This window comes from Ovis canadensis, chromosome 1 (genome assembly GCF_042477335.2).
Source record: "Ovis canadensis isolate MfBH-ARS-UI-01 breed Bighorn chromosome 1, ARS-UI_OviCan_v2, whole genome shotgun sequence".
In the NCBI taxonomy this organism is placed as follows: Eukaryota; Metazoa; Chordata; class Mammalia; order Artiodactyla; family Bovidae; genus Ovis; species Ovis canadensis.
The window spans coordinates 114,120,945-114,148,540 of record NC_091245.1 but is presented as its reverse complement, the minus strand read 5'-3'; the positions used below and the strand labels follow the sequence as shown (position 1 = coordinate 114,148,540).

Genomic DNA, 27,596 nt, shown 5'->3' with positions numbered 1-27,596 from the left:
TTCTTTTTGATACTAGTCTTTTGGGTAGGTGTGAGGTGGTATCTCACTGTGGTTTCAATTTGCTTTTTCCTGAAAATTGTGACACTGAGCACCTTTTAATATACCTATTGGCCATCTGTACATCTTCTTTTGAGAAATGCCTATTCAGATTCTTCATCCATTTTTTAATCAAGCTATTTGGAGTTTTGCTGCTAAGTGTTCATGCTTCTTATATATTTTGGATATTAATTCCTTATCAGCTATAGGGTTTGCAAATATTTCCTTCCACTCCATAGGTTGCCTTTTCATTCTTGATTATTTTCATTGCTATACAGAAGTTGTTGTGTCTTCTCACAGATGTACAAAGGAAAAAAGAAACATGCAGTATAACCAACTTAGACTCTTAAAACGTGTCCAATTAGAAGCATTAAAATGACTGAGCTGAGGTTGAGATCAAAATTATTTTATTATACCTAGAGAACTGATTAAGGAATCGAAAAGTAAATGGGTTCTTCTCTTCAGAAATGCATAAATATTGAGATTTTTTAGGGTAATGTCAGGCTGGGCCTTAAGAATGATCTAATTCAGTAATTCTCAGTTTGGTCTAGAGATACCTGGGGGTTCCAATGACCCTTTAAGGGATCTGCAAAGTCAAAATTATGTTTGTGTGCTGAGTCACTTCAGCCATGTCCAATTCTTTGTGACCCCATGGACTGTGTAGCCCACCAGGCTCCTCTGTGGGTGGGATTCTCCAGGCAAGAATGCGGGAGTGGGTTGCCATTTCCTCCTCCAGGGGATCAAATGCACGTCTCTTACATCTCCTGCATTGTCAGGTGGGTTCTTTACCACCAGCTTCACCCCCTACTAAGAGGTTTCTGGCCTGTTTCATTAGGCTGACACTTGCATCGATGGCGCAAAGCAGTGGGGGATAAAACTGTTAGATCTGAAGCATAGTTGAAGGCAGTGGCACCAAACTGTATTTTTCACCATTATGTTGTGTGCTCACAGTAAGAAAACAGAACAAAACCTTGATGACATCATTTTAAAATTAATTTTGTTACATTTTGAGGTCAAAGTGCACATCTCTTAAATATTTTGTGGGCTGAAATAGGAAGTGTGCACTTCTGTTCCATACTGAAATACAATGACTGTCTTCAGGGAAAGCTCTTACACAACTGAGTTCTGAGTTGAACCAGCTACCCGTTTTCTTGGAATACCATTTTTAATTTTAAAAATGACTGAAAAATTATAGTCATTCAGACTTGGGTATTTCTCAGACATTTTCTTAAAAGTGAACAAAGTGAGACTGTCACTTCAAGGAAAACATCTGATAGTAATTATTGCCAATGGTGAAATTCCAGATCTCAAATGAAAATTAGAACTTTAGAAAAACTTGTATTTGTTATCATGAGCTTGACAGTTTCCCAGTAATTAAAGACTTTTCTGTTGATACTGAATCTGATTTTTAAAATATTGCATATAATGAGATGCTATCAACATTTAAAAGACCTCTATAACTTTGTGAACAAATATTTTCAACTGCCAGCACATGAATGAAAGATCTATTTAAAGTACAAAAAGGACCAATGAATTTTATTGTAGCAGAGTAAGAAATGCTTGTTGAGGGCTTCCCCAGCGGTCAGTGGTTAAGAATTCATCTGCCAAGGCAGAGGACAAGGGTTTGATTCCTGGTCCAGGAAAATCCCATATGCCACAAGGCAACTAAGCCTGCACGTCCTCGAGCTGGTGCTCTGCACCAAAGAGAAGCCACTGCAATGAGAAGCCCATACACCACAACTAGAGAGGAGCCCCTACTCGCCACAACTGGAGAAAGTCCTAATGCAGCAACAAAGACCCACCACAGCCAAAAGCAGAAAGAAATGCATGTTGATATGGCTTCAGATTCCATAATGCAACTCAATGTTTAAGAAACTATCCTTGTTGAGTTTTCATGTAGCATCAAAGAAGAATATCCACAATTATACAAAAAGTCTCTTAAAAGGCAACTACAAACCTGTATGAGGCCAGATTTTCTTCATAAACTTCCACTGAACTCTCCTTTGAAAGTAGAGTTCATGTTAAAAAAAATTTTTTTTCTTATAGCACCTTGCACAGTACTGTACACATAAATACCACATTAAATGAAGGTGCTTCAGTACTGACAAAAATTAGCTGTCTTGTCTGGCTGGGAAAATGTGTGAAACATCTATAGTCATGTCTTTAAGTTCAACAAAAAAAGGTTTACCAAATCCAGCAATTCTAACAGTATACCAGGGGCAGTCTTTAGCAAGTTGATATTACTTGGAGATCGATAAAGAACTACTTCACACTGTAGGTAATAAACTTGGCTTCTTATTACCTGTAAGAAAAGACAAAAGCAGATAACATAAAGGAATATGAAGATGATTTAGAGAAATATATATATACATTTCTAAATTCCTACTCCAAGAAGATTTTTTAAATTAATAATTTATATTTACCTATGTGGTCCTCCTCAGTGGTCTCCCATTAGCTTCTCAGAGGTAACTACTATCCTGACCATGCTGTTTCCATTTTTGTGCCTTTTTAAAAAGTTTTATCCTGTGTATGAATGAATGGCTACACAATATATTCCTTTGTATAAAGGACATCATACCATATGGTATCTTCTGGGATTTGTTTTTTTTCACTGGATATTAATATTCCTAATATTCTTTATGCTGCTGAATTGTAGCTATGGTTCATTTATTCTGTTGTATAGTATTCTGTTCTGTGAAGATAGCACAACTTATCCATTTTTTCTGTTGGACAACTGAATTGAGTTCAAAGTTCTGATTTTGCAAATAGTGCTCTTATGAACACTATTGTACATATCTTCTGGTATACATGTATATATACTAATCAGTATATATACTCAGGCATGAAATTCTGGGTTATAGAGTGTGCAAGTATTCAACTCTACAAGAAAACAGGTGTGCTTGGTATCTAACGTTTATTTCAGAGATAACATCCGGTGCAGCTGCATTAAGGCCTCTTTGGGTTACAGAACCCTACACTGCACAGGCCATAAACCCAATCTAGCATAACAATTCCTCTTTGCCAGCCTTTTTCCAATTTCCCCAGGCTGGACAGACAGATGAGGACAGGTAAAAGCTCTCTCCCTCTCATTCCTTCATTTCTGTTCTTGCCTTTCTTATCCCTGATGATAGCAGTTTCTCTCTCTGAGGCATCCAGTTCTTGACCTAGTCTGGGTCCTCTAGGGGAGAACCTGGACATTTTGCTGATACTAGATGTCCTACTCATCCTTTAAGGTATAGCTTAATTCTCATCTTCTTCACAATGCTTCCCTTATTATGCTGACCCTATTCAGTTCAATGATCCAAAATTCACTGACAGTTTAAATATGCCTCATTAAACTAGACACCAATGAGTCAATGTGGAACAGAGAGCTCAAGAAGTCCTCAAAGAGCTCACCTTTCAGTGACTAGAAATAAGATAGTAAAAAAATTAAAATGCAATGTGATGATAAAGGTCCACATTGACACATGGATAAGGAGTACAGAAGAGAGACACTTAGCCAGCTGCACCCATTTCTTCCTTATTTTCTCTCTGAGAGCTTTTATTATCTGTACATGACTCCCTTATTTAGTGCAGGCTTGCAGGATGCATTTATGAATGTTGAAATCAATTCCATGTAGAATGGCTATAACATAGAACCTTTGACGGTACATTCAGTGTGGGCCATTGGCACCTGAGCTTCCACTTTGGTCATCTACCAAATGACATATTTCTGGTCATCATTTCTTGCAGCTCCCACTCATACACTTGTTAATCCATCCCCTCATGCTACAGTGGTATTTGTGGACTTTTACCAATTTTCATTTGCTTCTTGATCTTTCCCCTTGTAGATGATAGGAATCACCATAAAACTGGCATTTTAGAGGGAGCTAGGAACCACCAGTGGGGAGGGCATGGCAACCCACTCCAGTATTCTTGCCTGCAGAATCTCCATGGACAGAGGAGCCTGGCAGGCTACAGTCCATGGGGTCGCAAAGAGTCAGACATGACTAAGTCAGTCAGCAACTAAGCACAACACAGGAACCACCAGAAAACTTGAATTTTAACATTCAACGTGATTCTGTTCCTTTGTTTCCCTGCAGCATTTCTGGAGCAATCAAATATACATCGTTGTAAATCACTGTGGGTCCAAACTGCACACAGAATAAATAGCAGAAAAAAACCATCCACTGAATGACCTAACACAACATAATTTAAGATAACATGGTAGAGTCCTCCCTGGCTGAGGTCATAAAATGAAGGGCTAACTCATTGACCAAAGGTCACTGTAGAGTATGTCAGGCTAGCTCTCATTGGCTGAGAATGCACAGTAGCAGTCCAAGCATAGAAAAAAGTATTATTATGGTACCAAAATCAATTTATGTATATTTTTAAAGAAAAATATTTCAGAGATGAATTAAACAAATAATTGCTGTTCTGGCAATGCTATTGATGTCATTTAGTCACTCAGTCATGTTTGACTCTTCATGAGCCCATGGACTGTAACGCTTCAGGCTCCTCTGTCCATGGGATTTCCCAGGCAAGAATACTGGAGTGGGTTACCATTTCCTTCTCCAGGGGATCTTCTTGACCCAGGGATCGAACTCAAGTCTCCTGCATTGGCAGGCAAGTTCTTTACCACCTGGGAAGCCCAGCGGTGTTACACTTTATCACATATTTCTGTGATCAAGCATGATAATTCAGTAGGATCCTGTGGGGAATTTGTATATGCCCTGATTTAATTGCTTAATGGGTAGGAGTATTACCATCCCTCCATCTCAAATTGTAAATCCCCTATAGACAGAAACACTGTTTTATAGGTATATTTAACATAGCATCAATTTGGGCATGTAGCAGAGGCCAGAAATACCAGCATGTAATTAATATTTGCTGAATTAAGGCTAGCAGGAGAGAATTAAGTTAAAGAGGCAAAAGTTCATCTCAAAGTCCAACACCTATGTGAAGCTGAGGTTCCCCAACCTCAGCACTATTGCCATTTTGGACCAGATAATCCTTTGTTGTGGAAGGCTGTTCTGTGTATTATTGGATGTTTAATAACATCCCTAGACACCAGCAGCACACACCCCCGCCCCCGACCATGTGACAACCAAAAATGTCTCCAGACATTGCCAAATGTCCCCTAGGATGGAGAGAGATTGCTGTTGGTTGACACTGCTGCATTAAATCTGTCTCATTGCTTCTCTTTCATTCACCAGATTCTGGTCTGGGCCACAGAAGGCAACTCTCTAGATCAAGCAGGATATGACTTCATGTTAAGAGAGAATACACAATTATAGTTAAACTCCAGGTATAACTTGGTACAAATTTATTTATACTCACCTATCTCTGCTGCTCTAACAAAACACTGGGCAACCTGTAAAACCATTTATGCATGAGTATAGAACAGAAAGATGAAAACTAGAAAAAAACCCTGGATTTATTGGGGGTAGTCAAGCAATACAGCAGGTGAACTATTTATTCATGTTTGGCAGGACCCTTTGTGGTCTCAAGCTTCAGGTGGCTAGACAAGTCCCTCAGCTCTATGACCAGGTGACCAAGGAGAACTCTCATATCCTGTATCTGCTTGAGGAGAACACGCATCTGGTGATACAGATGAGGGTCTGGGCCTTGTGGAGGGGAAAAGGAGTCTGGATCCTTAGCAGAAGGGGTGGGAAGTGGAGGCAGTGGCTCAGGGGGCTTTGTAGAAGTAGTTTCTGGAGCATCTGCTTTCTGAGGAGGAGCTGGAGTCAAGGCAGTGGGCGCAGCAGAGCTGGAGGGACCTGGATCAGGGGCGGGAGACACAGACAAGAGTGAAGCCCGACTCTCGTCCTACCCTCATACTCCTGGTCAATCTTTCTTATTCTCTGAAAGCAGCTTTGGAGCCCAGTGGCAGCAAAAACTTGAGGACTGTGGTCCAAATTCCAGTCTGAAGAAATCTGAATTTCTTCTGCTTGAAAATCTTCCACAGGGAGGCCTTATCATTAAAAGGGCTATGGATAATAGCCAGTTCCTCCTCTTTTAATTGAATTCCTTACAACACGCATGTTGTACAACAGGTAACTGGTCCTAGGTCAGTCTCCTATGTAGTACATGCATGCACGCTAAGTCTCTTCAGTCGTGTCTGACTCTTTGTGACCCCATGGACTGTGGCCTGCCAGCCTCCTCTGTCCATGGGGATTCTCCAGGCAAGAATACTGGAGTGGGTTGCCATGGCTTTCTACACTAATATACATGACATTAGTGTAATTCCTCATCCTGTGCCAGCCTTCAGTGTTTTGAGGACGCCTCTGCTGGCCCCATGAGTCACTTCCTCTTCAAGATGAGCATCTCCCATCCCTTCCATTATTTTCCTTATGACATGACTTGAGCTCCCTCCCTACCCTGGACACCTCCTGTGGGTATATTTCAGATCAAATGCAGCCTTCTTGATGGAGATTCCTAGAATTGAATATAAACTGCAGCCTACTTCATCCTCACTCTAGAAACTCTGTTCCTACATATGTCCAGAGTTCATGAAGGGAGTGTCAAGTCTACGGGGCAGTAGCTCCTGGCTCAGGTCTTGGTTTGGTGAGTTGTACACCACGGTCTGAGGGAGAAGTTGCCTATTTGTGCTTTTTTCCACCACCAGGAACTCTGGCTTATTGTTCTTGCCTCCTGTGTGTCCTTTCTTAACCTGCTTACACCAAACCCTAGCTCATGGACCCAGTTGTCTTATCCCCTTCCTTCCTGCTTTTTCACACACATCACACACACAAACACACACACACACACACACAAACTCACCCTGCACCCTGATCTCCAGCTTGGGGCTCTGTTTCCAAACTTGATTGTCCTCAGTGGCTGCTTCACACCAGTAGGACCCAGAATGTGCCTCTGACGCAGTGGGGATCTGGAATTCTGGAGAGGGGCCCCTGCTGCGCACTGTCCTGCCGTCCTTGTAGAAGGAGAAGAGGAGGCGGGCGGCTGACCTCTGCAGGGGTAGCTTGGTCTGACAGCTCAGGGTCACTGGCTTCCCCTCTTGGGGCTCAGCTGAGGGTGTGACTCTGAGAACTGGGGCTCGAAACAGTTCTGGGGGAGAGAAAGGTGAGAAAGCGGAGGTCAGTCTACATTCAGGTGAGCCCCCAGCAAGCAAAGAACCCCGGCCCCACTTTCCTTCCCGTCTTTCTAGATCAGGAAGGCCTTCTCTTAGAGAAGTTCCATTTGAACCTTTCAAGTTGTCTCTCTCTTCAATAGACAGGGCTAGAGAAGATCTAGAGATGGGCAAATCTGACAGGAAGCCAGACATCCAGTCAGTGAACATCGGGGAACACAGAACTGTGTAGGACAGAGCAGAAGGAAACATGTTGAGCTCGGAGTCAAGCTGAAGGGCTTGAAAAGGCGATGCTAAGGTGCTGCTCCTCCTGAAGGCCACCTGGGGCATCTGGCAGCAACCTACTGCTTAGGCCTTCAGTGATCTTGCCCTCTCCAGCGAAAGACAGTTGTAGTTCCCCTGTCTTTCCCCACCTGCCTCCACCATGACGACACTGCCTCCAGTGCTTACCGTGAACTGTGAGAGCCACAGGAGACGCCACCTCTGGGCTCCCGGGACCAGGGCTCCTGAGGACAGCGCTGCAGTGGTAGTGCCCACTGTCGGCCTTTTGCGCCACAGTGATGGAGATTTCCTTGCTAGGTCCGGGGGGGCCAAGGGCTGCACCGTCTCGGTAGAAGGTGACCTGGGTCAGTGGCCAGTCTTGCCAGGCCTGGCAGCGCAGAACCAGAGGGTCTCCTTCGAATATAGGCTTGGCTGGGCTTTGGAGGATCAGCCAGTCTGTGGTCCAAAGCAAAAGCTGAGCGTGACCTACTGCCCCTTGGGAGCTCCCTCAGAGCTGCCCATGATAGAGCCCTCTAGTCTTTCTCCGAGGGGCCAGGCCACCTGCCCTCTGGTTGGGAGTGTGGGACAGCTTCTCTAGGGTCTAGCACAGAGGGTACCCTGGCTTCTTGGGCTGGAGATGGAGCAGATGGTATCCTTTCCCATGGCTAGTTTCCTGGGGGTACCTTCCTGAGTGGGCTGTGGGGCTGAAAGGAGAGCTTTGGGAAATGGGAGAAAGAGCTGCCCGCACTGGTCAGTCCTTTCTAAGGCCTCACCGTAGGACACAATCAGGTGGATGGGTTCACTGAAAGTGTAGCCTTTGACCTGGAAGCGGACTTCCTTTGGGTCCGTCAAGTCATCCTCAGGGTGGCACATGCTCTGCTGGGTGCTGGCTGGTCCTTCACACTGGAGCGCCTCAAAACTGGCAGCTGCGGAGAGCACGGTTGGAGAAGAACCAGAAAATGATGCTGCAGCTTGGAGAAAGAGGGCAGGAAACAGCTCTCCATAGCGGTTCCTCCCTCTCCTTGGGGAATCATGCGTTTTAAAAGAGTAAGAAGACATCAAAACCTTTTTTTCCCCCAAGAGACCCATGTGGCTCTCTAAAAGGGATACATTTTACTTGATTCGCTGGCTCCCGGGTGCAGTCAGTGAGAGGACTGTGGGTTTGAGGAAGGGGGTGGGGAGAGAATGGTGAACTCACCAGCATGACATCCAGCTGCAGGTGCAGGAAACCAGACGTCAAAGACAAAGAGGATCCCAGAGCAGACAGACATGGGACAAGAGGGAAAGGAGATCAGATTCTAATATTTGTTGAGTGTTTGCCATGTGCCAGGCATTGCCAGGCACGTTCACACTTTATCTCACTAATCTCACAAGATTTCTAGGCATGTGATTTCACCCCCACTTTATAAATCTTATTAATAAATGAACAGATTTTGAAAAGCCAATTCATTTACCCCCAATTTAAAAAAAGAGTAAGGAGTACAGCAAGAAAGTCAGGTACATCTGAGCCCAGAGTCAGTATTCTCTTTACTTCCTTGTCCAGACATGATCTACTTTGGTCCTCAGACCTTCCTGGGGGCTTTCTTCCATATTTTCATTTTCCCAGATTCACTTTGCTCTTCATCCTTGAACATGTCATCTACCACTAGCTTTTAGTACCTCCTTCCTGGCTCCTCCTTTCAGGTTTTCCTTTTTCAGTCACATTTACCTTAACGTCCTCTGTCCCTTGAACTTTCCCTGGCAATGGTAGAGCCCATCCTATGTCTTTCCTTCTACCCCTGACCCTCTACTCCGAGTCTGTACTGGTAGCTATGAAGCAATTCTTTCTTTGCTTGGGGGTTTGAACTTAGTGTTATAGCTTTTCCACCACATTTCCTCACCCTACCTCTTAGTTCCGTGGTTGACCCAGGCTAGGTAAATCTCTCGTCTCCGTGACTGCTCCTTGACCCTCTTGATGCTTCTTTCCCTCTCCAGGGCTCATGGCCGTTCACATGTTCTTAGTTCTTTACTGTGTCCCTTCCTGTCCCACTTGCTTTTGTTCCCTTTCACTTCCAAAGTCCCGATGCTCTTCTTTGACCTTGCAACTTCTCTTGGCAAGGCCCCTCTCTACTTCCTAATCCTCGTTACATCAGCAGCAGGTGCTTTCTTTTGATCCCTCTCAGCCCTCTTCATCACCCTGCTACCCTCTTTTCAGTTCCTCCACTTTCACTCAACTGGAGTCAGCCTCTTCTCTTTTTGTAAAATAGAATGTTGTTAGGCTACCAGGCACTTTGACTCAATAAACTATGTGACGGGTATTATTATTCTCATTGTATGGATAGGAAAACCGAGTTCAGAAATCTGAAAAGTGGCTTTTCCAAGTGATACAGAGCTAGTAAATAAGAGTGGCTTGAAACCAGAGCATCTGATTCTGAGTCTGGACTTCTCACCACAATACCACTGCTGTGGTATTCAGTCACCCAGTCCTGTTTCTGTGTGTTCAATAAAACAATTCAACAAAAATATTGTGTAGGGAAAATGTGGGTGCTGAGAATTCAAAGATAAATAAGATAGTTTTAAAAATCAAACAAAAAGGCATTGTCCCTGCCTACAAGTAACTCTCAGTTCAGCGGCTGGCACAGGCATATGAAAAGATTATTTCAGATGAGGAAGAAAGTAAAAAGAAAGAATTTGCACAGGCAGCCATCAAAGCAGAGAGGAGGGCTCAAGGAAGATTTCCTGGTAAAGATGCCACCTAAGCTGAGTCTTTAGGGATGCGCAGAAGATTGTAAGTGAAAGAGGAGCAGGGAGCAATGGCAGGAACAGGGAAACGGGGCTCATTTCAGGCAGAAGTAGCAGTATGAACAAAACTTTGGAGATAAATAATAGTTTGGCAGGTAAATATAAGCAGATTGGGATTTATTGCAAGGCTCAGAGGGTGAGAGAAGAGGTTGAAACAGGGCCAAGTTATTGTGGACCTTGAATGCCATGATAAGGCGCTTGGGCTGGCAGACTTGAATTTTAGAAATTACTCTGGCTGCAGAGTCAGAATTTATTTCAAGGACACAAGGCTGAGATGTGAAGATTAGTTAGGAAGTCGTTGGACTAGCACAAGACAGAAATGGTGAGGGCTTGTCCTAGCAGATACCATTAGGCATGTTTCAGGAAAGAGACCGGGTCTAGGACCAACTTAGAAGGTAGACTTTGCCAAACTTGATAACTGATCATGTGTAGAGGATGAAGGAGAGGGAGGAATCTATGTTATCTCCCAATTTTTGACCCAGATGTCTGGATGGATACCATTAACTGAGATAAAACAGTGAGAAATGAAATTTGGGGACATCCCTAATGGTCTAGTGGCTAGGATCCTGGGCTTTCACTGCCATGGCCCAGGTTAAACCCCTGGTTAAGGAACTGAGATCCCTCAAGCCACTTAGTACAGTCAAAAAAACCAGAAGGATGAAATTAGGAGTGAGAGGCACCAAGAGAATAGATGAGTTCCACTCTGGTCGTATTGTGCTGAGATATCTTGAAACGCGCAGGTAGCTACGTCTTGTGCAAAGCTTGATGTTTGAATGTGAAACTCAAAAGCATGATTAGGGTGTGATGCATCACTTAGAACTCTTAATTATACATTTGTGGTGGTAAAAGTTAAATAGACAAATAAGTTCACTAAGGAGCTGCTGCTGCTAAGTCGCTTCAGTAAATTAAAAACTAAGGAGGCAAGGAGGCAACTGTAAAAAATGCCAGTCTTTAAGGGAAAGAGAAGAGAAGCCACCAAAGGGACCAAGAGAGATATGCGAAGTACAAAGAGCAGCCAGGGGAATAGAGATTGCCAAAGAAGAATAAGTGATCAGCAGTACCCAATGCAGCAGAGAAGTCCAGCAGGATAAGATTTTAAAAGTGTGAAGTGTCTGAATAGAGTTTGTTGTGCTCTGGCTGAAACTGAGCCCAGTGGAAGCCAAACTATGGTCATTGAGAGTGAGTGACAAGTGGGGAAATAGAGAAAGCAAAAATGCAGACTACTCGTTCAAGAGATTTATCTGAGCAAAGAAAGAAAAGAGTTGAGATTGTAGCTAAAGAGGGCATCATAGTTAAGGGGACTTTTAGGATGAAAAAAATACCATTCAGAAAGAGCCATTCAGTTCTGCCCGCGAAACTTTCTTACACTAGCCCTATCCCACCTGAACTTGACTTCTGAGAGCTGAAGTTAGTCCATGCTGCTTTCCTTTGGGTCTTTTCCCCAAAGTCCGACATATCTCCATTACCACAAATTCCAAGATTTTACTTACCCAGTAGCATCTGGGCTGCCCAGAGCAAAGCAGGAGAAAAGTAGAAGACTCCGGCCATGAGGACAGAGCTGAGCTTCGTGGTAACTGTGTTTGGGTCTCCTGCAGCTTCTAACACACTGATTTTCTTCAACACGAAACCTCTCAAATTAGAAAAGAGGAAGTAAGTCTAACTGTCTGATCTCCTTGCATCTGGGGCCCATTTTCAACTTTGCAATTGACTTTCATCCTTCAGATTGACCAGGTTGGTTCCAGCACCATCAGCACCCTTAGGGGTGTGGATGACATGATCACCCTCCCAGTTGTTCGCGAATTCCCCCACAAAGCTCAGAGACCTTTCAAAGCATGTTGGAAAGCATGTTTCAAAGTCTGCTCTCCCACGGGCCTTCACAAACTCTGGGCAAAATCAGTGCAACAATTGTTCATGTCACCAATGAAATAACTGGGGATAGGAGGCAGGAAATTGCTTGAAGGCTACACAGAAAGTCACAGGAAGAGCAATGGTGAGAATTCAAGTGTCCTCTCTTGTCCTGTTCCAAGTCTTACATGCTTCTAGTAACCAAACTGGAGCATGGCAGAAGGGAGAAGAAGATTGGCAGTTGTTGTTCAGTCACTCAGTCGTGTCCGACTCTTTGTGACCCCACAGACTGCAGCACGCCAGGCTTCCCTGTCCTTCACTGTCTTCTGGAATTTGCTCAAACTCATGTCCATTGAGTCCATGATGCCATTCAACCATCTCATCCTCTTCTGCCCCCTTCTCCTCCTGCTCTCCATCTTTCCCAGGAACAGGGTCTTTCCCAATGAGTTGGCTCTTCGTATCAGGTGGCCAAGGTATTGGAGCTTCAGCTTCAGCATCAGTCCTGCCAGTGAATATTTAGGACTGATTTCCTTTAGGATGGACTGGTGGCACCAAATTACATATGAGATTAGCCCCCTGGTATGCTCCTAACATCCAAAGCCCAGACAAATTTGTAAACAAATTTTTCTAGACTCAGGCCTTAGCTCTGCTTTTCTACAGTACAACTAAAGCTATTCAGTCTCATTGGAAATCTGAGTAAAAGGCAAAGAAGGACGCCTGGGAAAGAGCAGAGGAAAAAAGAAAGTCAATTTCCGGAGGCCCTATCTGTAAGCTTAGGGCTCAGGCTCATGGCCAACACTCAAGCCACTGATCCTGAAGAAATTAGAGACAGAAGGCATCTGATAGCCTGGGAAACCTGAGAAGAGTCAGGAACAAGGGCAACAGGAAGGGCACAGCCTCTGTCTTCAGCTCCAGGGGGCCTATGGGAACCACGTGCCCACCTCTGAGTATGTGCTGTTGGACTGAGATCTCCTCAATGAAAGGGCCCAGGCCTCTTTTCCCAGGGACCACACTCCTCTCCCCTTCCCATCATAATACCCACCAGGCCCTCAGTTGATGACTGAGAGATGAAACGAGCCATCAGAAATGGGGGAGGCAGTCCTGCCTGAAGGCAGAAGAGTCAGCATGACCCTTCAACTGTGCAAAAACCACACGTCAGAACAGATATGTTAGCAACAGAGGCCTGACAGAGTGGGTACTTCTCAAGCTAAAATAAGCATTTAGAATAAATTTTCCATTATCTGAGAGACAAATTTTTTTTGCAGGTGGCCCCAGGGAATCCAGTGGGAGTGGGGGGCCAATATGGGTGTGGGGAGAAGCAGTGAGGCAGTAAGCCTTGCAGGTGATGTGACGTCAAAGAACCCACAGGTTCAGAAGAGGAAGAGAAGTCTAGGCCAGCCCTAATGAAAATGAAGAAAATGAATGTGTTTAGATGAATTTCCAGACCTAACACTCTGTAAAACACAGACTCTCGGAGTTAGGTCTGTAAGGAGCTTCCACATTAACCCCAGAAATCGTTCCCTTCTCATGCCCCCAACTTCTCCTTAACTGCCCTTACCACTGAGTTGTACCTAGATAGAGACCCTCATCAATATACCATTTCCATCAGCTCCCACAGGATCCCACTCTCAGTAAGGAAAGCAAGAAGGCCTCTGAGGATGTGGGATGAAGCTATCACATTCTTTACACTAAGATTTCTACTAAGCCTCTGGAAAAATTTCACTTACTTGAAGTCTGATCTACGAAATATTTAGAACAGGTGTGAATCACTGGGAAAAGAGGAACATTGGGCCTGTAATGAGCTTATGGAGGCTGATCTCAGTTTATTGATTAGTCCCACCATGAAGATCACCCCAGAATTTTCACAGATCAGTGGGGCAAGTCTCTGTCCTCATTCCATCTCAATACTAATTAGACCTTTGATATCATTCCCAACTGCTCCTGGCTTGTCACAAGCAATTGATGTTTATTTTTTCTTTATTTTTAATTGAGTAGATTAAAAAAATTAGAAAAGATATGACGGTGTAAAGAATAATGATGCAATGAAGACTTTTGTACCTGGTTCAGTGGAGGAAATAGAATATTGGCACTATCCTTGAAACACTGTGTGGGTTCCTTCTGATTTCACTATCTTCTTTCCTGGTGACAATCAACCACAGTCCTGATCTTGTGTTTATCACTCTCTTTATTTTTTGTTTTTAAAATTTTATTATTTGTATTTGAAGTATAGTTGGTTTACAATGTTGTGTTCAGTTTCTGGTACACAGCAAAGTGGCACTCCTTTATTTTATAGTTGTAATCATTTCGCACTTGGAACTTTTATTAAATTGATTAATATTGTATGCATTGTTTTGAGATTTACTTTCGTCTCTCTCTCTCTCTCTCTTTTTTTTTTTTTTTGTGAATTCTTTATTAGCCTTGTGCTGGGCTTGGACAAAAAGTTCTTAATTCTTTTTCTAGAACCCTTCAGGTCAGGTGTGTGTATGTGTGTATGTTTCACATTTAAAACCTTTTTTGAAGAGTAGTTTTAGACTCGCAGCAAAGGGTAAGGTGCAGGGAGCCCGCATACCCCTCCCGCCCCAGCACATGCTCGGCCTCCCTCACCACTGCCATCCCCTGCTGGAACGTTTGTTAAAACTGACAAACCTGATGCATCATAATCACCCCAAATCCATGGTTTACCTTAGAGTGCATTCTTGATGTGCATTCTACTGGTTTAGACAAACGTATCCATCAATATAGTAAAATACAGAGTATTTTTGCTGCCCTACAAATCCTCACTGCTCTGCCTATGCATCAGTCCACTTCTGCAGCACCTGGTGACTGCTAGTATTTTTACTGTTTCCATAGTCTTACCTCTTCCAGAGTGTCGTATAGTTGCAATCATACACTGTGTAGCTCTTCCGGATTGGCTCCTTTCAGTTAGCCGTGTGCATTTAAGATTCCACCATGCCTTTTCATGACTTGATAGCAAATTTCTTTTTAGCCCTAAATAGGATTCCATTGTCTAGATATACCAGTTTATTTATCATTCACCTACTGAAGGATATCTTAGTGTTTCCAAGGATTGGCAGTTATCAATAAAGCTGCTATAAACATCCATGTACTAATGATATGGAGCATCTTTTCATGTATTTATTTACTAACTGTGTATGTTCTTTAATGAAGTATTAATTCAAATGGTTTGCTCATATTTTAAAGCTGGGTTGTTTATTTTCTTATTATTGAGCGGTAAAAGTTTTGGCTTTTAAAAATTCTACATATATGTCCTCTACGGGGTGATATGTTTTAGAAATGCTTTCTCCCGATCTGACTCATCATTTTATTTTCTTATCATTGTCTCTTTTTGAGGGGGTATCATCCAAATGAATTTGCATGTATGTATTTGTGGGGGTTTTGTCTGTCTGTGTGTGAGGTCTGGTGCTTCTTTTCTTTTCTTATTTTTATTACTGAAGTATAATTGACCTAGAAACTGTGGTAGCTCCAGTGGTTCAGTATTTCTACACTCTACAAAATGATCACGACTCATTGACTTTTTTTCCCCTCATTGTCTTTTGAAAAGCAAACATTTAAAATTTTTATGAAGTCCAATTTACCAGTTTATTTTTTTATAAGTTTTTTTCTTTTATATATTGCTTTTTAATCCCACTTAATGACTGTGAAGAAAGCTGAGCGCTGAAGAATTGATGCTTTTGAACTGTGGATTTGGAGAAGACTTGAGAGTCCCTTGGACTGCAAGGAGATCCAACCAGTCCATTTTGAAGGAGATCAGCCCTGGGTGTTCTTTGGAGGAAATGATGCTAAAGCTGAAACTCCAGTACTTTGGCCACCTCATGAGAAGAGTTGACTCATCGGAAAAGACACTGATGCTGGAAGGGATTGAGGGCAGGAGGAGAAGGGGACAACAGAGGATGAGATGGCTGGATGGCATCACCGACTTGATGGCCATGAGTTTGAGTGAACTCTGGGAGATGGTGATGGACAGGGAGGCCTGGTGTGCTGCGATTCATGGGGTTGCAAAGAGTTGGACACGACTGAGCGACTGAACTGAACTGACCCCTACATTCTCTTTTGGTAATCATAAGTTTGCTTTTAGGATCCATTTTAAGTACATTTTTATGTATAGTGCGAGTTAAGGACCAAGGTTTAATTTTCACATTGGTTATCAATTGTTCCAGCACCATTTGTTGAAAAGATTATACTTTCCTCATTGAATTGCTTTGGCATCTTTATGAAAAATAAATCAGCCATATGTTTATGATTATATGTCTGCACTCTCTTTAACTTTGTTCTCCGTTTTCAAAATTTCAAAAGCTGTTCCATATAGATTTTGCATTTCCATGCAAATATTGTTACACTTCCGTATAAATTTAGAAATAGCATGCCGACGTTTTTTCAAAAAAATCTGCTGGAACTTTGATTCCATAGATCAGTTTGGAGAGAACTGACATCTTAACAATTCCAAGTCTTTGATCTATGAACACATGTGCTCTCTATTTAAGTCTCCTTGAATTTCCCTTAGCAGTTTTCAGTATATGTGTCTTGCACACCTTTTGTCAAATGTATCCCTAAACATGTCATATTCTTCATGCTATTGTAAGCGACTTTAAAAAATAGAGTTCTGATGGTTCAGTTAGTATATAGAAATACAGACAGTTTTGTATATTGAATTTGTAAACTTGTTAAAGTAACTCATTAGCTATACAAGTTTTGAAAAATAGATTCTTTGGGATTTTTTTATACAAACCAGTCATTTTCAAATACAAAAAATTCTATTTCTTCATTTTCATCTGTATGTTTAAATTGTTTCTTTTATTGCCTTATTTCACTAGCTAGGACTTCCAGCACTATGCTCAAAGAGCGGTGCGAGCAGACTCTTCAGCTTGCTTCTGGCCTTGGGGAGAAAGCATGCAGGCTTTCACTATTAATGCTGTTGAATGTGGGTTCTGTATATTGCCCTTCATCAGGTTAAGAGAGTTTTCTTCTGCTCCTTCACATGCATGCTTCGCCACTCAGTTGTGTCCAACTCTTTTGACCCCAAGGACTGTAGCCTTCCAGGTTCCTCTGTCCATGGGACTATGCCAGCAAGAACACTGGAGTGGGTTGCCATTTCCTCCTCCAGGGGATCTTCCCTCACCCAGGGATCAAACCCACATTTCCTGCAGCTACTGCATTGGCAGGCAAATTTTTTTACCACTGAGCCACCTGGGAAGCCCACCTGTCCCTACTTACTATTTTTTAAAAATAATTAATGCGTGTTGAATTCTGTCAAGTGGTTTTTCTGCCTCTACGGAGATAATCATATTTTTGGCTCTATTAATACAGTGAATTGCATTAACTGGTTTTCAAATATAAATTCAATCTTGCATTTGTCAAGATGCCTGTCTATAGCTGCTGCTGCTGCTACTAAGTCACATCAGTCGTGTCTGACTCTGTGCGACCCCATAGACGGTGGTCCACCAGGGTCCCATCCCTGGGATTCCCCAGGCAAGAGTACTGGAGTGGGCTGCCATTTCCTTCTCCAATGCATGAAAGTGAAAAGTGAAAGTGAAGTCGTTCAGTGGTGTCTGACTCTTCGCGACCCTGTGGACTGTAGCTACACTGTGGCTATTGAGTGCTCGTGTGACTTTTTGCAAACCTATAGAACCCATAGTGATGCCATCTATCTTATTCCTAAGATTTGAAAATGTATTGCAGTACACAAAGTTATTCCTCACTTCTTGACTGGCTTGTTTTATATATTTCTTCAAAGAGAGAAACGGAACAAAGGAAGAGGGGGGATGAGAGAGACAGGGAGGGAGGGAGGAAAAAAAGAGAGACTACACTCAGGTCCAGTTTCATATTGCTCAGGTAGAAGCTAGAAGTCTCTAGGCATGCCAGATATGAACTGACACGTCTCTCTTTGGATGCCTGTTATACCTACAGTTCGGGTTTTAGAGCACACATTCAGAAAGCATTTACAAAGATGCTCTGAGCTCTCCAATGCACGAGACTTACGACCCTATTGTTTCTCTTCCAAGGGACAGTTCCCTGTTTGCAAATAAAGCCAATTCCTTACCTCTGGGAGACTAGAAGTATGAAGAAACTCACTCTGCTGCCAGGTGGACCTCATTTTCATAGAGAAAACTCACATATTCCTGGAAGATAGTGCTCAGAGCTATTCCTTTAACTTGGTTGCTGGCAGCAAATAAGAGAATTAATATTTCATAGAGGATAGTGCCCTGGGCCCTTTCTTCTTGAGAAATTGAATCTGCCTGAAGTTCTTGGACCACAGACGATTAAACAATATATTTGTGTATATTTTTTCTTACTCTCTTTGTGTTGGCTTTGCAGATTAGTTCAGCAAAACAGTTATTCTGAGCTGCAAGAAGTACAGCACAGAGACAAGCAGGCTCTTGCTCAGGCCCCAAATTATGGTCTATCTCCCTTTCCTTTGTTGCTGTATTTGGGTCTGTCAGCACAGAGAACAGCCTTCAGCTTTCAGCCCCACATGGGTTTTTGTAATTTGTTAATTAATTGATATAAATCTCTCAATGTCTTTGTTGAAGGAGAATATCTAGCAGACCACAGGCTTCCTTCCCCCATACACAGGACTTGAGAAAGTGAAAGTGTCTTATTTGACAGAGCAATTTTACAGGTATTTACTCCATACAAGAATACAGAGGTGTCAATTACATTATTGCTCAAATAACACATTATGAAATAAGATAACCAAATCGAATTATGCATTTTAGCTCTTTTGATATTCTTATCAAAGTCTTTGGTTTAACAACAAATCAGACTAGGTTCTTTGAGCCAGCTTCTTCATGCAGAAGATAATGCCCCTTCTGTTCATTCAGGAGAGGGGACATCTCTTTCATCTCTTTCTGAGACTTACGAAGCTGCATTTTTCGGATTAGAACCTGCCATTTTATTGTTATCACTGTGAGCAAAAAGAAGGCCTATAAAATTCAGTTTTACTGGTAGAAATGATATAGAAATGAACAGGGTTTTATTACTTCATAAGGTGCAAGATAAGGTGCACAGAACATTGTGCTTTCAAATGTTATTTATAATGATACATGCTAATTATAGAAAGTATAGAAAACACAGAAAAAGGAAATAAATGAAAAAAAAATCACACACATAGAGACTTTTCCTATGGAGGGTCTGGTTAGGTGTTTTTCCCTCCAACATTTCAGGAGGAAACTACAGACTGTGATTAACTCTATGTTTCAATAGAAAGTATAAGTTTAAATATGAATATTAAAAATATAAAGTTTCAGACATCCTCTGAGAATATGGGTAAAAGGTACTTATCCCTATTTCTCCTGTTAAGTACAACTAAAAATCCTGGACATTGTATATAAAACAAAAATAAGATTCTTAGAAACTGGGGAGAAAAAAGTAGACCAGCTAGAGACCTTAGGCTCTGAGGAATGACACAGTGGTGTGTTCCCTGGGTTTTCTTTTGGCGTTATATATCTCAAATTTTGAGTGAAAAACTAGTGACCCAGAAATATCAATAGCACAGCCAAAAACGAAGCCCTGACAGAACTGTGTCCTCTCTAGCCAAAGGACTAGAAAGGACCAGCTTAGCATGACCCAAAGCATTCAGATAATAAATGTTCCACTCCAGCAACATCACAGGGAAAACTGTGGCCTCCCACTACCCACAAAAGCATCAGATAAAGTAAAGTTCAGAGCTAAGACTATTACCAGAGACAGAGAGGCATATTATATAATGACAAAGGATCAATCCACCAAAAAGACCCTACATTAATATACAGCAAGCAGTAGAGCTGCAAAATGTGAAGCAACAATGATAGAACAGAAGGAGAACTTGATAAATCCACAGTTACAGCTGAAGGCTCCAACACCTCTCAACAACTGATAAATCAACCAGACAGATAATTAACACGGATATGGAAGGGCTCAATGACACATTAACCGACAGGATTGAATCAGTATTTATAGAACACACTACTCAGTAACAGTGAAACACACATTTCTTTTCAACTCTCCATGGAGTTGAGCAAAACCAAAACAAAAACAAATAAACAAAAACTCAACAAACCTGAAAGAATTGAAATCATAAAGAATATGTTTTCCAGACACAAAGAAATCAAACAAAAAGAAAACAGAAAAAAAATTTCTAAGTACTTGGAAAGTAAAAAAGATACTTCCAAACAATACATGGGCCAAAGAGGAAACCTTAAGAGAAATTAAAAATACATTGAAATGAATGAAAATAAAAATGCAACATATCAAAATTTATGGGACACAGTTAAAATACTACTGAGAAAGAAATTTACAACATGAGCCACTACATTAAAAAAATGGAAAAATCTCAAATCAGTCATCTAAACTCCTACTTCAGGAACCTAGGGAAAGAAGAGCAAAATAAATCCAAAGCAAACAGAAGAAATCGAATAATAATAAGGTAAGCAGAAAACAATGAAAACAGAGAAAATCAGTGAAACAAAAAAATAGTGAAAATTGATCTTTATTGAGAATATTAAAAAAAATTGACAAACGTCTAGCAAGACTGATCAAAAAGGAAGACACAAATCACCAATATCTGAGTGAAACAAGAGCTATCACTACAGAACTTGCATAAATCAGGAGGAAAAATTTTAAGTACTACAAACAATTGTATACACATAAATTTGACAACTTAGATAAAATGAAACAACTCCCTGAAAAGTACAAATTATCACAATTCACTTAAAATAAAGTAGATAATTGAATAACCCTATAATTACAAAGGAAATTGAATTCATAATTTTTAACCTACCCCCAAAGAAATCTCCAGGCCTGTATGATTTCACTGGAGAGTTCTGCTGAACATTTAAAGAAGAATTAACACCAACTTTTTACAACCCCTTCCAGAGTATGGCCAATGAGGGAACACATCCCAGTTCATTTTATTTTTTTTTATTTTTTTTTAAATTTTTTTTAATTTTAAAATCTTTAATTCTTACGTGCGTTCCCAAACATGAACCCCCCTCCCACCTCCTTCCCCATAACATCTCTCTGGGTCATCCCCATGCACCAGCCCCAAGCATGCTGCATCCTGCGTCAGACATAGACTGGCGATTCAATTCTTACATGATAGTATACATGTTACAATGCCATTCTCCCAAATCATCCCACCCTCTCCCTCTCCCTCTGAGTCCAAAAGTCCGTTATACACATCTGTGTCTTTTTTCCTGTCTTGCATACAGGGTCGTCATTGCCATCTTTCTAAATTCCATATATATGTGTTAGTATACTGTATTGGTGTTTTTCTTTCTGGCTTACTTCACTCTGTATAATCGGCTCCAGTTTCATCCATCTCATCAGAACTGATTCAAATGAATTCTTTTTAACGGCTGAGTAATACTCCATTCTGTATATGTACCACAGGTTTCTTATCCATTCATCTGCTGATGGACATCTAGGTTGTTTCCATGTCCTGGCTATTATAAACAGTGCTGCGATGAACATTGGGGTACATGTGTCTCTTTCAATTCTGGTTTCCTTGGTGAGTATGCCCAGAAGTGGGATTGCTGGGTCATAAGGTAGTTCTACTTGCAATTTTTTAAGGAATCTCCACACTGTTCTCCATAGTGGCTGTACTAGTTTGCATTCCCACCAACAGTGTAGGAGGGTTCCCTTTTCTCCACACCCTCTCCAGCATTTATTGCTTGCAGATTTTTGGATCGCAGCCATTCTGACTGGTGTGAAGTGGTACCTCATTGTGGTTTTGATTTGCATTTCTCTAATAATGAGTGATGTTGAGCATCTTTTCATGTGTTTGTTAGCCATCCGTATGTCTTCTTTGGAGAAATGTCTATTTAGTTCTTTGGCCCATTTTTTGACTGGGTCGTTTATTTTTCTGGAATTGAGCTGCATAAGTTGCTTGTATATTTTTGAGATTAGTTGTTTGTCAGTTGCTTCATTTGCTATTATTTTCTCCCATTCAGAAGGCTGTCTTTTCACCTTGCTTATATTTTCCTTTGTTGTGCAGAAGCTTTTAATTTTAATTAGATCCCATTTATTTATTTTTGCTTTTATTTCCAGAATTCTGGGAGGTGGATCATAGAGGATCCTGCTGTGATTTATGTCGGAGAGTGTTTTGCCTATGTTCTCCTCTAGGAGTCCAGTTCATTTTAGAAAGTTAGTATCACCCTAACATCATACTTAACAGTCCAAACTCCATGATTTCCCACTAAGAGAGGAAACAAGGCAAAGATGTCTGCTCTCACCTCTCTTACTTAACATAATGCTAAAAGTTCTAGCCAGTTTAGTAAAGAAAATAAAATTAAAAGGCTTTCAGGTTGGGATGAGAGAAATAAAAATATCCCTAGTTGTACATGATATGAACACCTATGTAGAAAGTCTGAAGAACTTATAAAAAATTTCTAGACGCTACTAAATGAATATCCAGCAAGTTTGCAGAACACAGGTAAAGAGTAAAAAAATTATTCTTTCTATTTATTTGCAATGAACATGTGGAGTCTGGAATTTAAAAGGCAATTTCATTTATAACCACTGAAAAGAAATAAAAGGTGCAAATCTAACAAAATATGTACAGGATTTGTATGATGAAAACTATATAACACTAGTGAAACAATTTTAATATAAATAAATGCGGAGATACACCATGTTTTAAGGATTAGAAAATTGAACATCTTTAAAAAGCCATTTCTCCTCAAACTATTATATTGGTTTAACACAATTCCTGTCAAAATCCTAGCAAGGAATTTTTGTAGGTATAGACAATTAATATTATTCTAAAATGTACATGGAAAGACAAAGGAACAATAATAGATTCATGTTGAGGTTTGACAGAAAAGAACAAAATTCTATAAAGCAATTCAGTTCAGTTCAGTTCAGTCCCTCAGTCATGTCCGACTCTTTGCAAACCCATGAACCACAGCACACCAGGCCTCCCGGTCCATCACCAACTCCCAGAGTTTACCCAAACCTGGATGTCGGTGATGCCATCCAACCATCTATCCTCTGTCATCCCCTTCTCTTCCTGCCTTTAATCTTTCCCAAAAGATAAATAAATAAAAAGTACTAAAAAAATAATATTGAAAAAGAATAAAGTGAGAAAAATCAATCTACAATAACTAAGACTTGATTGGCAGAGGAGTATACATAAAGTCTAATGGAACAGAACAGGAAACCAGCCATAGATCAGTTCAGTTCAGTTCAGTCGCTCAGTCGTGTCCGACTCTTTGTGACCCCATGAATCGCAGCACACCAGGCCTCCCTGTCCATCACCAACTCCCGGAGTTCACTCAGACTCATGTCCATCGAGTCCGTGATGCCATCCAGCCATCTCATCCTCTGTCGTCCCTTTCTCCTCCTGCCCCCAATCCCTCCCAGCATCAAAGTCTTTTCCAATGAGTCAACTCTTCGCATGAGGTGACCAAGGTACTGGAGTTTCAGCTTCAGCATCATTCCCTCCAAAGAAATCCCAGGGTTGATCTCCTTCAGAATGGACTGGTTGGATCTCCTTGCAGTCCAAGCCATAGATAGACCCACACAAATATGCCCAACAGATCGTGACAAAGGTGCAAAAGTAATTCAATGGTGAAAAACTTTAAAAATAGATAGTTGGTAATTTATAGCAAAAAAAAAAAAAAAAACCTCAATTTAAGCCTCATACCTCAAAAAAATGAACTCAAAATGGGTGATGGACTTCAAAACGTGAAAAAATTAAACTTTTACAAAAATACAGAAGAAATGTCTTTTGAGCCTACTACTAAGCAAAGAGTTCTTAGACTTCATACCAAAAGCGTGCTCTATTAAAAAGCAGAGACTTTCACTGGATATGTGAAAATCATAAATTGAAGGGTTTAACTTATTTGACTAATAGTTGTCTTACATAATTTTATTGATATAAATACTTGTATAATTTAAATAATCTAATGAAATTGTGGTTTTTCAGCAAATGAAAAAGAAATTAAAGAATATTTAATCACAGTAGTCACAGGAAAACAGTAAACCAGAGACTTGTGGGGCAAATATCATAGATGACTTTAAATCTATACATATTTTTTATTTTTTTTAATTATTAAACTATGATAATACATTTATAGGAGACTTAGAAATGCAGAACAAGGTTGCATATAATTCCACTGTTCATTACAATTATTTTTTAAGTAGACAAATTAAGATTTTTAGTAGGAGTTTCAATATCAAACCCTCAAAAATTAACTGAATATACAGAAAAGTAGAAGAATATAGTAGACCTCAAAAGCTCTGTGAACCAACTCAACATAGTTAAGATTTATACAATTTTCACACAAGAGTAGCATACAAATTCTATTCCATCTCCCAGATAGTGTAAACTAAGAGACCTTGGAACGTATCCAGGAACACAGAACAAGGTACAAAAGTTTCATACTGTAAAGGTATTCATACGCAGTCTGCTTTCTTATCATTGTGGAATCATGTTAGAAATCAATATCAAAAGACATTTGAAAGGAACCCACATATTTTCAAGTGCAATATGCATGTTCTTTAACATTTAAAAAATGGGCTTCCCAGGTGGCGCTAGTGGTAAAGAACACTGCAGGAGAGGTAAAGGACATGGGTTCCATCCCTGGGTGAAGAGCCCCTGAGGAAGGCACGGCAGCCCACTCCAGTACTCTTGCCTGGAGAATCCCATGGACAGAGGAGCGTGGCGAGCTACAGTCCATAGGGTTGCAAAGAGTCGGACACAACTTAAGCGACTTAGCTTCCATGCACACAGTATTAAAAAATACAGATTTACCCTGGAGAAGGAAATGGCAAACCCACTCTAGTATTTGTGCCTGGGAAATCCCATGGACCAAGGAGCCTGGTGAGCTAAAGGCCACGGGATCCCCAAAAGAGAAGGACATGACTTAGCGACTAACACAAACAATGTAAAATACTTTTTTTTTAATATGTGATGATTTTTTAAAATTTAATTTTTAATTGGAGGAAAATTGCTTTACAGTGTTAAAATACTTTTAAACAGCTAACTTTCTCCTTCAGAATTCTAAAACACTTCTGATTTCTCTTTTGTGTTTGTTAAGAAGCAACTTTAACCTGTGCCCTGATAATGACAAGGTTGATGCTTCCTGTGTTTCTGACAGATGCTCTCATTAACATCACTCATACATAACCTTAAACAACAAGCACAAAACATCACTCAAAAGACAAAATGGTGATTGGAAAAATGAAAAATATGAGATTTATAAAATACATACATACAAAACCTTAGTGATGATACCAATTGCCCAATGCAAATTATATACGTTCAAGCTTTATTTTTTAGAGTAACCTTGTCAAAAAGGTGTTATTGCTCTTTTATGAAAATCTCGTTCTTTACTTCTATGTGTACTACTTTCTTATGTCATAGCTTACTGGTTTTACCTAAATAGGTTTAAAACATTTTATATTAAATGTTTGCTGAGCTCTTATAGAGGTACTTAAATTGAAGGGTCAAATTAAAATATACAATTTATTATAATCACCATGTTACATAAATAAGAGAGATTTATTTTATTATTTAACTTATAATCCATAAATTATTCCCCAAAGGGTTTTCTAAATGTTTTTTGAAGGGGGTGGAGATGAGGATTGATAAGGTTGTTCAGATGATAAAATAATAAACTTATTATTGCAGGTATAAAAAATACAAACTTAGAAATAAGAAAGAGAATATTCTTCAAGGCTAAAAATTATTACAAATATAAAAGAGATTTCAATGTACGAAATAAAAGCAAACAAAAGGAAACACTTGATCAAATAATCAAAAGCTAACTCTGTGAAAGATCAATGAAATAGAACTTGGACAAGTCTGATTAAGATAAACAGAGGTAAAAGGTCTCTTTTTAGTATTCAACCATTTAATAGCAGTATTTTGTTCAGTATCTCTGATGTAACGTGGGGATGACCACGACATTTGTGGGGATGACCACAAATCTTGGTCATGTTGTTATAAAAAATAGAGTTACCGGGAACTGATCTTATTTCCATAATGAGAGGAATGCCATTGAGAAGTGAAACAATTTTCCTGAAAGTTCCTGGAAAAGTTCAAGAATTGGAAGAACTAGGCACTATGCAAGATGTGGATCAGGTATGATTGTGAAAATAAGGGGATAACTGGGAAAATCTGTAAAAGGAAAAGTTAGACTCTTAGAGCCTCTCTCATACTCAAGGGGAGTAGATGTTTCCAGGTCACTACTTTTCCTTCTCCCTTTGTTTAATTCTCAGGAGAAATTGAACTATTCACCAAGTATGAGTGATTCAGGTGAACCAAGTGGATTTGAGGTGGAGCACCAGGGGCATCTGCTACTCCAGCTGCACACCCTTTCTTGGACGCCCTGGCAAACTTGCTCCAGCCAAGTCAATCAAGAAATGGAAACAGAGAAAATTCAGGGGAAAGAGGGTTTAACACAACAGCCATCCAGGGAGCCTAGAGTGCAAACAATCCAGATCAGTGCTGAAGAACAGCGATTTCCAAGAACGGCTTCTTGTTAAAGGGGAAAAAAAAAAAAAAGCAAGAAAGAGAAAAACTATTTGGAGCATTTGCCTGTGTAAGAAATAGCATTAAGCTTCCTCAGAAAGTTTTTGAAAAATTGGGAAAAGCTAGTAAGCAATAAGGGGAAGGCAATGGCAACCCACTCCAGTATTCTCGCCTGGAAAATCCCATGAATGGAGGAGCCTGGTAGGCTGCAGTCCATGGGGTTGTTGCAAAGGGTTGGACACGACTGAGCGACTTCACTTTCACTTTTCACTTTCATGCATTGGAGAAGGAAATGGCAACCCACTCCAGTGTTCTTGCCTGGAGAATCCCAGGGGCGGGGAGCCTAATGGGCTGCCGTCTCTGGGGTCGCACAGAGTTGGACACGACTGAAGCGACTTAGCAGCAACAGCAGTAAGCAATAAGCACATAGAAAACTAAACACATGATGAAAACGAAGCAGTAATTATCTCTAGGGGAAAAAAAAAAGATTGTTCAGGAGGAGAAATGTAATCAGAAAATACTATTTGTCTCAATAATGAACAGTAGTCATACAATGGTGATAAAACTATCGGAGCACTGGGTAAGGAGAATGAGAACTGGGTGGCCATGGTATAGTAAAAATAGTCTTCATATCCCATAGGAGGAAATCAAGTGAATAATCTCTGACACTTGAAATCAAGAAATAGTTACAAATGCATTATTTGGAAATACGGAGCTAAAGTAACAGATGATACAGTTGAAATTGTTGAAAATGCCTCTGGGGGACAGGACTGAGGAGATGCAAGGGAATGGACAAGAATCAGCTATTTCTTGTTATATGCCTTGTGTTCTGTTATATAATTCAAATTATGACTTATTAACAGAATATTAAAATTTTATTTAACAACAGAAGAAAGCATTGTCTTCACATATACATTTAAGACATTCACATGCGGAAAACTCACACAGACCACATCACTGTGCAATAAAAGTGGGAAATAACAACAAAAAAGATAGTGCTCATTCCCTTTGGAAATAAAGCAAACAAATAGCGTGAAACACTCATCTAAATAAACCTTGAGTTAAGAAAATAGAACAAAAGTTATAGATTATTTAAAGACAAATAGCAATAAAAAAATACATATTTCAAAA

At 40.5% G+C, this 27,596-nt stretch overlaps 1 protein-coding gene across 4 annotated transcripts; it reads right to left on the bottom strand.

Moving 5' to 3' along the window:
* Window positions 1-933: 933 nt before the first annotated feature.
* FCRLA (Fc receptor like A) lies at window positions 934-11,774 on the bottom strand. 4 transcript variants are annotated; one of them, XM_069577504.1, is made up of 7 exons: window positions 11,638-11,762; window positions 8,565-8,579; window positions 8,140-8,292; window positions 7,556-7,822; window positions 6,799-7,083; window positions 5,356-5,795; window positions 1,545-2,338 (listed from the first exon to the last, which is right to left on the bottom strand). In XM_069577504.1, exons 1-6 carry the CDS (start codon window positions 11,693-11,695, stop codon window positions 5,491-5,493), a joined length of 1,083 nt encoding a protein of 360 aa, XP_069433605.1. In that variant the 5' UTR covers window positions 11,696-11,762; the 3' UTR covers window positions 1,545-2,338; window positions 5,356-5,490. The 4 variants fall into 4 exon arrangements, with proteins under 4 accessions (XP_069433625.1, XP_069433605.1, XP_069433615.1 ...); XM_069577514.1 differs by lacking the exon at window positions 8,565-8,579 and having other exon boundaries at window positions 11,638-11,774; XM_069577495.1 differs by lacking the exons at window positions 8,565-8,579; window positions 11,638-11,762 and having other exon boundaries at window positions 8,140-8,470.
* Window positions 11,775-27,596: the final 15,822 nt, after the last annotated feature.

Excerpts from the sequence above, each read along its gene's own strand:
- FCRLA (XM_069577495.1), bottom strand. The coding sequence starts at position 8,455 with ATGGGTCTCTTGGGGGAAAAAAAGGTTTTGATGTCTTCTTACTCTTTT. Across the intron at positions 7,084-7,555 it reads TGTGGCTCTCACAGTTCACG|AACTGTTTCGAGCCCCAGTT; the intron begins GTAAGCACTGGA and ends TCTCTCCCCCAG. Across the intron at positions 5,796-6,798 it reads GCTGGAGATCAGGGTGCAGG|GTCCCTCCAGCTCTGCTGCG; the intron begins GTGAGTTTGTGT and ends CCCCTGATCCAG.